Source organism: Gracilinanus agilis, chromosome 5 (assembly GCF_016433145.1).
Source record: "Gracilinanus agilis isolate LMUSP501 chromosome 5, AgileGrace, whole genome shotgun sequence".
Lineage (NCBI taxonomy): Eukaryota > Metazoa > Chordata > Mammalia > Didelphimorphia > Didelphidae > Gracilinanus > Gracilinanus agilis.
The window spans coordinates 311,775,216-311,786,117 of record NC_058134.1 but is presented as its reverse complement, the minus strand read 5'-3'; the positions used below and the strand labels follow the sequence as shown (position 1 = coordinate 311,786,117).

The 10,902-nt window shown below is 38.6% G+C and overlaps 1 protein-coding gene across 1 annotated transcript; it reads left to right on the top strand.

Moving 5' to 3' along the window:
* Positions 1-759: 759 nt before the first annotated feature.
* RESF1 (retroelement silencing factor 1) lies at positions 760-10,593 on the top strand. Its single transcript, XM_044679404.1, has 3 exons — positions 760-6,058; positions 7,191-7,268; positions 9,661-10,593. The coding sequence occupies exons 1-3, from the start codon at positions 760-762 to the stop codon at positions 9,825-9,827; spliced, it is 5,544 nt and encodes a 1,847-aa protein (XP_044535339.1). The 3' UTR covers positions 9,828-10,593.
* The last annotated feature ends 309 nt before the right edge of the window (positions 10,594-10,902 follow it).

Sequence of the window (10,902 nt, the reverse complement as noted above, 5' to 3'; positions counted from 1 at the left end):
AAAATATTTCCCTGTTATGTTTTCAGGCCCACGTGGTGACATTTTTGACTTGGTATAATAGGAGAGTCAGCCAGGCCAGGCTCACACGAACCCAGAAGATAGATCCTATGATACTGTCTCGTCTAAATGACTTGGCAATAGGAAGCATCCGTTTGACTTCTTGTAACCACATAGCTTAATGTTTGACCTGTTATTTCTTTCCAGAATGTTTTCCATTGGAATGAAGCCATTGTTTCTGCATCCAATTCTGTACTTGACTCGCTAGTTCTTTCTCTGGAAGATTTTCTTGCATTTTGGATTGAGCAAGAACTTGGCCTTGAGATTGTTCTTCTTTGCACCTTAATTGGACACAAATCAATGTAGAGAGTTTCATTTATTTCTTCCACAGTTTGAGACTTAGCCACAGTTACCTGTAAAGAAGGGTTCAGATAAGTTCCACGAGACTCCTTTGAAGTAAGGTGTTACCTGCCCTCCGGCAGACTTGAACTCTTTTTTAAAGAATGTTGGACCTATTTGTTGTTTCCCCAGACCAACTTATTCCTTCACAGAACACAGCTAGTCCCGGGATCCTGGGTTAGAGAAAAGTGTGGAAACAGTGGGCAAAGATTTGGATGTTTGTAGAGCAACAACCAGTTTTTTTTCTAGAAAGTTGTTTCTTATAATATATGCTTTTTAACAAATACTGTTTTATTGCCTTTCAGATTACTGATGTTTTAAGCAATCTGATGTGGACCGTCCTGGTGTGTCTCCCGAAAAGCGATGGACTGGAACACCAAGCCTGAAGATAATGCTGCTTTGCCATCCTATCTGGAAAGTCAATCCCACTTTCTGAGAAAAGCCTTAAATCCACATGCCGTAGCGCCTCCAAGTTCTTGTAACTACTCTGGAAATGGTCAAGAAGTATTCGGTTGTCCTACCAATAAGAGTGCAGCCTTGCAATCACTGCAGTATCAGAATAGTGAAAGTCATCCGACTCTCCAGCCCGCCCCTCACCGAGAGAGGTCGAGTAGGGCCCTCATCGTCGCCCCGAGCCAGCCAGATCAGAGTTCTCACAGATCCTTTGGAGGGCCAAGAAATGCCTGGTTAAGTTCTTCAGCAAATGATTCCATGTTTTTTAACAGAGGATTGTCTGGCGCCCCATCTCAGGCGAGTCTCGGAGCGAGCGTATACAATGCACTGAAACCTCAGGACCAGTATGTCTCCTCCAACACCTATACGATGCGCCTCCAGATGCTGTCATCCAACTCTTCCAAGGTTCCTGCACTGTACCCAGGAATTCAGGGGTCCCATGTGTACTCAGCAGAGCAGCAGGTAGCGTGGGGAGCACCCTGTGCCCCCAGTGGACTCCCGGTGCCTTTTCATCAGCCAAGCCAGTATCTCGATTCCCAGAGAGGCGTAGCAGCCAACATCCCTGACTCGAGCGTTCAGAAGCAGCCTGCCATGTCGGCTGCCCCGTTACAGGTGACAAACATTCAGGCTCTAAACCCTGCCGTGGCTGCCACCTCGCTGCCTCCCCCCTATCAGGGTGGGGAGGCCCACCACTATGCCGCTATCAGTACTGTCACCGAGACCAGTAATAGAAACCTCCAGAATTACTACTGTAGAGTCATGCCACCGTTTCCCAAAAACGCTCAGTATTTAGCCCAGAACCCACCGAATGAAGTCCTGCATGCTCAGCAAGCCCATCTTTCTGAAACGAAAAGAGGTTTTGGGAGAGATTGTCAACCACAGTGGCAGAACACTAATGAAAACAGCCATATGATTGGAAGCTCATGCAGTCAGAAACCAAATGTTGACACAAACCATCCCTTTCATGAACCACTTAATTCTTTTGCAGTTGGTGGGATGCCTCACTATAAAAATAAACCAGTGAGAACAAATCTTTGTGATGCATCTTCAGAATTACTGAGCACAATGCCAGCACCAAGCAACCAGATAAACAGACCTTCTCTGGGAGAAGGCAGTGGCTTTCTTGGGGAAGGTAACAGTTCTCTCGGGGAAGGTAGTAGTTCTTTTGTGGATGGTGGTGTTTCTCATAGTAGTCAGCCAGTTCATTCAGAAGTTGAGAAATCAAAAGAAAATGATTCCACTATCATAAAAGAAGGCTTATTTAGGGACATCAAAAAATTACTGGTTATGAAAAATGAATTTTTGAAGTTGGCAAAAGAGATCAAAATTAAAAAAACCTTTCTTTCTGGAAATCAAGATAAAACACAAAATTCTTTACTGCAGAATACTGGTAGGTCTCTGCAACTCCCTTCTAAGGATCAGACTTTTCCACAGTTAATGGCAACGAAGTCAAAGCATCAGCCACTGACAGCAATGCAATCTGTAGAAGATACAAATAAAAGTAACACACTGAACATTAGTATTAAAGAATCTGATTGCAACAGACAGATCGGCAATTCAGTTTTGCCAAATTTTGCCTCTTCTGAAAAATTGCAAACAGAGCATGTGAACACTTTTTTGCAGGAAACCTTCCCAGCGTGTCAGAAAACCATGTCAGCTTTTAATCCTGCACAGCTGCCATCAAGTCAGATTCCCATAGATGTCAATAAAAGTGATAGATTTGAGGGACCTCAACAATTATCCAGTGATAGAATGAAAGTTTCTCTTGCCCAACAAAGTAAAAAAACTTTGAAAAATAAAGAAAATCACAAACTACTTTCGCATCTCCTTACAAGTGACACTATTACTTCAGATTTTACCACTAAAGTAATGAATCAAGAAATATCAGCAAAAGGTACAAGTGAAAACATGGTAGACTTGAATAAATCTATCCATTCTGAAATAAAACAAAAAATGGAAGTCACTAGTACTCAATCACATTTAAAAAACACAGCAATTCCAGGGACCACTAGCACCAATGATGATGGTTTAGATAATTCTGTTAAACCAAAAGACAGAACTTCAATTTTGCTTAATGGAAAATCTGATATAAAGGACAATAATTATTCCATGGAAGAGCTAACAGCATGTCTTGCATTATGGAAAAAGGCACCATCAGAATCTACTAATGATCAGAAATGTGACAAATTAGGAAAAAATAAAGTATCAGATGGAATGTCATCTTCTGTAGCCATAAGAAACACAAATGAACCAATTTTGCCAATTGTCAGTGTTCCCGTTGGGCACAAACATGAATCTGGAAATTTAAATTTAACAAAAGGGTTTGAACTTCAAATTGCTGTTGTGTCTCCTTTAATACTTTCGGAGGTAAAGTCATCAGGTAACCAACCACCGACCCCTACTAAGTCTTCATCAGAATCAATATTCCCAGTTATTCAAGAAGGCAGTGTGTGTAGTTTGCAAGACCACCAAGTTCAGGAAAAAAAAGAAGTCACTTCATCAGATGTTCATACTGCTAAAGGAACAGTAGAAATTTCTGTTGCAACACAAAGTTTTCCACTTAATAATAAGTTAAATTCTAAATTAAAAGACATAAAATCAGCTGATGGACTAGAACATTCAAATGTAAAGTTGAATTTTTCATCTGAAACAACGAAAGAAAATGTAGGCAGGTCAGAGTCACACCTGTCCCAGTTAGAAAAGGACTTCTCTTCTCCTAGAAGTTCAGACAGCTCACAGCATCAAAAAGATGTCGAACAAAACAAAGACCAAAAAATCTCAGAGCATTTGGTAGATGACACACCAGTAAGTGATGACTTGTTACAGATTGCCAGTGTCTGTTCCCTTGTCGAAGGTGATAAGTTTTATAATTCCCAAATAGCTAACATGTTCAACTCTGTCCCTCTGGCACAGGTTGATGAAAAAGAGGTTTCTTCACCAGACAAAACTCAGATTGAAAGTCAGCAACTTACAGAGCAGTTAAACCAGCCAAAGTATGAATCTGTGAGAGATTTGAAAGTTAAGAATTTGCTGAAAATTAGTGACGTCATATCTAAAACATCTGATGGGATCCAGTCGTTGGAGACTTCAAAATCATTTCCACTAAAGCTTGGAGAAAAGGATAATGGAAGTGTAAAGCAAAAAAATGATGTGGAACAGAAGATTGAGAAGACAGAGGTTGTTGCTAGTACGACATGTTCCTCGTCAGCTGATGGTCAGACATATCCTAACACTAAAGAAATTGCTGATGTGTCTAGCACACATTTAACCAAAGAGCCTCCATCTTGTGTGGTCCAAAATATTGAACAAGCAAACAATGGGATAATTTTTGATGCAGTATCTGTGAAACTTCTAAATGACCAATTGTCTGAACTTGTAGAAGAATTTCCTTATGGTATTGAAAGTAGAGACACATATAGTATTATAGCATCAGAAAATAAAAATTCATTACAGCAACTAACCACAGACCCAGTTATGAAAGATAAAGAAACGACCATCAAAAGTAATTGTGACTCTGAAGATCCAGTAAACCAAATTAAAATTACAATATTGAGCTCAGAACGCATGAAAGAATTGTTCCCTAAAGAGAATGAAGATACCTGCCCGGAAGTTGAAAACCTGGACAGAATAAAAAAATCCAGGAAAAAAGAAATGGTCACAGAAATCGAAGATCATTGTGGTTCACATGTGAAAACTACAAGAGATAATGGCAGTCAGAATTCCATAATACCTTCTACAGGAAAAGATAATGTTCATTGCTGTACATTAGGTTGGTTATCTACAGTTTATGATGGAGTGCCCAGTTGTCGTTGTGATTCTAGAAAGGGCATTAAGAAAGATGATAAGATTGATGGTAAAAGTAAAGGAGACCCTGTTACTGGTGGGACAATTATTTCTGCAAATAATTTGCAGAATTCTCTGGCATATTCTGAAGGGAAAAGAAGTTTACTTGAAATGGAACAAGATGAAATAAAATGTTCACCAAAGACCTTTGAGAAAGAAAAGCCTGATCTTTCTTCAAGGAGGAAAATGATGAAACATAATGAAAGAGATTCTCAAGAAAATCCACAGAAGATACTTAAGGCAAGAAACTTGATCCCTTTACATGGAGAAAAAAAAACACCACGCTTTTGGTCAATTAAAAACAAAGAACTTTTTAAGAAGGAACGTCCCTCAAGGGATTTAGTACCAACAGAGAAGTTAAAACAGAGATTTAAGTCCAGTTGCTCAAAATTTAAAAATCCAAAATGGAAGTTGGAACAAACTAATACATCTAATATGGAACAGAAAAAGAAATCTGAGCTACAACAGAAAACAGGCATAGTAAATGGGACTAGGTTATGTGAGTCTCTCTCAAGCAAGAATGAAGAAAATTGTCATGAAGACAAAACATTGTCTACAAATGCAAAGTCCACCTACTTGGAAAAGAATGGACACCAGAGTGCAATGAACACTTCAAATGTGAACTCAAATTCTTCAAAGTCTTATGAGAGTCCATCTAAAATTAATAAAAAACTCTCTTCTCAGGATTATTTACACAGAAAAAAGAAAAAAGAAAAGATCAGCAAAGGAGACTTAAAACAAAGGCATGAAAATGAGAAATTAAAAAAAAATAGGCCCCATGTTTCTGAATGTGTGTGGCGCAACAAACTCACTATAAAACTGGTTAACTGTGCAAAACCAAATGAAGGACATGATGTACGGAAATATAAAAGATCATTAGACAATTTAGCACACCATAATAAAGCCACCAAGTCTCACAGAAGCAAGATTCATCATTCAAAAGAGTCCCAAAGAGGTGGCATTGCAAGGAATGTGCAAGAAAAAGTTGGCGAAAAGCAATCTGATAATGTCGCTATTTTAAACAAAAAAGTGAACAAATATAACCAAATGCCCCTCCAAGGAAGGGATCAAAGGGAACAAAAGAAAATGTATTTGAACAGAGTTGCATTTAAACGCACTGCACAAGAAAGTATTTGCCTGACAAAATTAGAATGCTCACCTGGCAGATCTGTAAATCAAGGTAAGCATGGTAATGATGGTAGTAATAAGACCAACCAAGATTCATTTGCACTTGAGAAGGAGAAATTAGAAAAACCAAGAATGCTGGAATTTAAGTTATGTCCAGAAGGACTACTTAAGAATGGAAAGAATGAAGAACATCTGGATTTTAAGTCATTGACCAAGAAAGAACAAGTTCCTGTACAAGGTATGGCACTTTAGAAAATATGATCGCTCATATAAGATAATGATGCAATCGTAGAATTTGATAATTGAGAAACATTATTTCTGTAGTTGAGTGCTAGACTTGGAGTCCTTAGACACCTGGGCTCAGATCCTGCCAAGGGCACTTGAACTCCCTGTGTGATAGCGCGCTAGTCTCTTAACCCTCTGGTCCATTATGTGTAAAATGTATGTAATAGCTAGCTAGTTGCTCCCTCAGTAAGGTTGTTAAGAAGTTCAAATGGCATATTATATGTAAATCATTTTTTAGTCCCAAATCACGATTAATTATCAACTAGTAAATTTAATATTGATTTTATATTTAGCTATGTGGGAAAGTTTTCATTGTGCTTAAAACTAATATATTCTTCTAGCAACTGAAATTGATCTTTGGTACATTATTGTTTTTTCCATTCCCATTCCCATATCATTTTCTCATTTTGCTATGTTAAAAAAACCTGTTGCCTAGAACCCTGAAAATAAAGTTCTTCTAAATATTATGTGAAATAATACGTAAAGTTCTCATTAGCTTGTTACTAAAAATTAAAAAGAAAAACCATTAGTAAGGGAAATTGTTACTCCGTGTTTTTTTAAATAATAAATTTAATAGAAATTAATAGAATTTAGCATAGTACAAATAGTCTAATCTTTGTATTGCTTTTGTGCTTTTTGAAATAATCATTTTCCACTCTATCATTTTCTTCCTTCTTAAAATATTTTGGTTTATGGATGTTTTGAAATAGGCTACACTTGAAACCTATAGTGGTTTTTTCCATATGGAAATCACTCATTGGAACATTAAAATTAAGACTATTAAAGGACTCTAGAAACGTGCTCTCTACAAGGTTAAGAGAATTTTTCTGTCATCTGAATGTGACTGTCACATGACAGTTTGAGTCCTGGTAATGGGGTGGGGGGGACCTTTGTTTCCATTTGGGGGAAGGTATTTGAGATTTTCCTTAAACATCATGAAGAACATTGTTTTTAGCTCAAAGTCCTTTTTGCCTTGACACTGGTGTATTTTTACAGTAAAACTTTGCTACTTCAAATATAGTTATTAGAATTTTGAAATATTTACCAATAAAGCTATATTAAAATGACAGTTTGATCATTTACAGGCATAAAAAGCACAAAAGAAGATTGGTTAAAATGTATTCCTCAGAAGAAAAGGAAAATTGAAGCAGTCAAAGATAAAGGTGACACCTTTTTTTACCTTCTATCTTAGAACCAATACAAGCCAAAAGAGCAGCAAGGGCTTGGCGATGAGGGTTAAGTGACTTGCCCAGGGTTGCCTGGCTGGGTCTGTGGCCAATGTTTGAGTGTCCGAGGCCTCCTTTTGATTTGAATCCGGGACCTCCTGTCTCTGGGCCTGCCTCTATTCACTAAGCCACCTAGCTATAGGCCCCTGTGCTCAGTTTTACTGTCCATCTTTCTTTGGAGTAGGGCATTAACGAATAGTAACATGAGGTGTTTCTTGTTCTGTATCATTTTGTGCTTTACTACCATTTTTCTCACCTGCTTTGAGGTGAGCAGGGAGCTTGTTTGCTTATCTTGGTTTGTTTTCAATGAGAAGAAAATGGAGCTTCTAGCAGGGTCTTCATGAAGAAGAGAGAAAGGAGAAATTGAAAACAGGATTGTTTCCTGAATGAAAGTGGAGTTTGGTATTCGAGTGCAAGACCTGGTAGAATGTGGAAGAATTGATTTCATTGAAAACCTTGAGCATTGGGAGAATGTAGGGAACGATCAGGAGGATGAAGAGGCAAACACTAGGATAAAAGGAAGCGAGAAAGGTGGACAGAGGCACGGATGGATGACCCTAGAGAGAGTGATTCAGGGAGTCTCCGAATGGGAAAGGATGATGTAGGTCGTCTAGCCCAAACCCTTCCTCAGGAAGCTGCACGGAAATCTTCTGGTGACCCGTCCTGTTCACACTGGAGAGAGTCCAGTCACGGAGAATCACTACCTTCCATGAAATGTCTTTGATTCAGAAGATACCAGAGCCTTCCTTCTACCTAGCTACTGTGGCTGCATTATTTGCCTTCTGAGCCAAAGATAACATTCTTGGCCTTTTTCAGGTAGCGGCTCTTCGTGCTTTATATCCATCATAGTCCACATAGGGCAGCGAGGTGCCACAATGGGGAAGAGTGCTGGGCCTTGAGTCAGAAGGACTCATTTTCCTGAGTTCACATCTGACCTTAAGTCACTTATTAACCGTGCGGCCCTGGACAGATCACTTCATCCCATTGACTCATTTTCTTCACCTATCAAATGAGCTGGAGAGTAAATGGCAAAGGGTTCCAGTGACTTTGCCCAGAAAACCCCAAATGGGATCCCAAGAGTCGCACGTGAGTGAAGCCAGCTGAGATGTGTCCTTAGACCCCTTCTGTCCTTCGGGAGGATTCTGGGCAGGCTAGCAGCGTTTCTGTTTGTCAGCGCCCTGCCCATAACGGGAAGCCCAGGATGGGACGTACGCTCTAGGCATGGTCCAACCACAGGAGGAATCTGGTTCCTCGAATCTGAGCCCAAGCTGGAAGTCACTTCCTTGAGTGTCACATTGTTTATGTATTCATTTTACAAGTAATGACAACTAGACCCTAGGTAATTTTTGTAAGAAATGTCTAAATTTGCCCAAGTCAACCTTTATTTGTTCAGTTCACTGCTTGAAGTAAGTTCGTCTTGTTGATTCAACAACAAATGGAACAGAATGAAACCTGGGGAGAGACAGGGAAAGAGGATTGGGAAGCCCTGAAGTAGGAATGTGGGCAAACAAATAAGGAAAGGGTGAAAGAGATGGAAAGAGGATCCTACTAGGAATCCGATCTCAGTGCTGTGGAGCATATTTTCTTTGGACAGAATTTGAGTTCATAATTTATGAATTTAGGACTTTGAGGTCCTTTCTGACTTATCTACCTGAAGATGTGGGAGGAGAACAGGAATTCATGACACTGGATGTCAAGAAAGGGGCATTTGGGGAAAGAATGAGGTAGAGACAAAGCCAAGGGCTGATGGGAATTTATGGGGTAGAGAGGGAAGTCATGGATGCTACTAGGTTCAGGCATTAACCTTGGTGGAGGGGGAAAGACTTGGGTAAAAATCGGAGACATCCAGATGCCAGGAAAGCACTAGGAGACAAATAATAGAAATAGGGAAGAATGAGTCCAGGAGAAAGAGAGAGACAGACCGAAATCCACCCTGACTGAACAAACCAGGGTGCTGACAGATGGGCTTGAACAAAATGAGAAACACACAAATCTGACAGCAAGATCAGAATCATTGGAAATAAAACTCAAAAGCACATTGAAGTGTGGGTATGGAGTGTTAAATGATTCCATCTGCTTTGACATGATCGAGCCAAAAGACAAGTTTAGAATTAAGCGGGACATTAAGGTCCATATTCTTCAGAAAGTAGATTCAGAAGTAGGGAAAGATCAAAAGAGAATTGTAAGAGACTGTCTATATCTGGGTAAACTTTACATTGACAGATTTCCCATCCCCACCTCCTCATATCCTAATGATCAGTCTTTTTTGGTCAATAATGAGTAATTTCATGCTGCTGCATTAAGTAACAGTAACATTTATTTTCTTTAGATGACAATGCTCAATCTAATTCAAGAGCGTACAAGAGAACATTCAGTGACGATGGATTCAAGGCTGCGGAGAACTCGTCCAGAGATTCCAAAACAATGTTTCAGACCTACAAGAAATTATATTTGGAAAAAAGAAGTAGAAGCCTAGACAATAGTTCTACAAAGTGAATCTCTTTTTGTTCAATACAATTTAGAAAGCAGCATGTGGTACCGCAAAGAGCCAAGCGCTGTTCCTTCCAAGGGTTCATTCATTTCTTTTCTCCTTTGAAAAATTCACCTCCATAGCTGGTAACGGACTTACTTCACTGTTGCACTTAACCAGGTTTTTCCAGTCATAAAATTTGTTTCTGACTTTAACTATTTCGTGTATATATGTATAGTTATATGTGACATATATACATAATATTTTTAACTAGCATTGTTTGGCAACATCTTGTTTGTATGGGGAGAAAGTTTAATATTTCTTTGCTTAGAAAAACATCAGATTACATTGATGCGAAGAAATCCGATCGTGCTTACCAGAAAAACCATAAAGTATTTTAGCTGCTACATACATTATTGAACCAAACGGACATAATTATAAAGAAACTGTTTCAATTGTTTAGTTTTTCCTTATTTTTGTATTTCAGATGCTGACTACAGCTATTAAAAATTCACCCTTAAATTTGAGGGAAAGCTGTTCCTCAGTAACTACTTGTACATTTGAATTAGATTTGTAAATACTTGTGTTTATAAGCTATATTAGCCGATCGTAATCAATTGTGAATTTGGAAATAGTATTTTGTTAAAAGTGCCTTTTTGTACTGTTACATTTTGTATGGAATTGTAAACTTTCCCCCAAAGTCTTGTTTTTTTACTTATTACATTGAAAACAATTTGGATAATGTTTAAACATTACTTTTCATACTTGAAATAAACACTTATTTTGAAAACTTTTAAAGTTGTCATTTTTTTTTTTATCAAATGTAGCTCAGTGAGTTTGCCAACATGTTTTAATAGGATATTATGAAACTTGAAATGCATTTGTATTTCAAGTAGGAGAGAAACATTAAAGGAGAATAGACTCAGTACTCACTGTATTTTCCCAGCTTGGATTTGGAATAGGAATGGACAATTAAGGGAGATTCCTGAAGCTTGGTTCTAAGAGTTTAGGAAAATTGATTGAAAAATGTAATACTGTGAAGGAGCTAAAAATGGTGCATAGTTGAGTTGGAGCCAAGATGGTGGATTAGCAGAAAGTAGA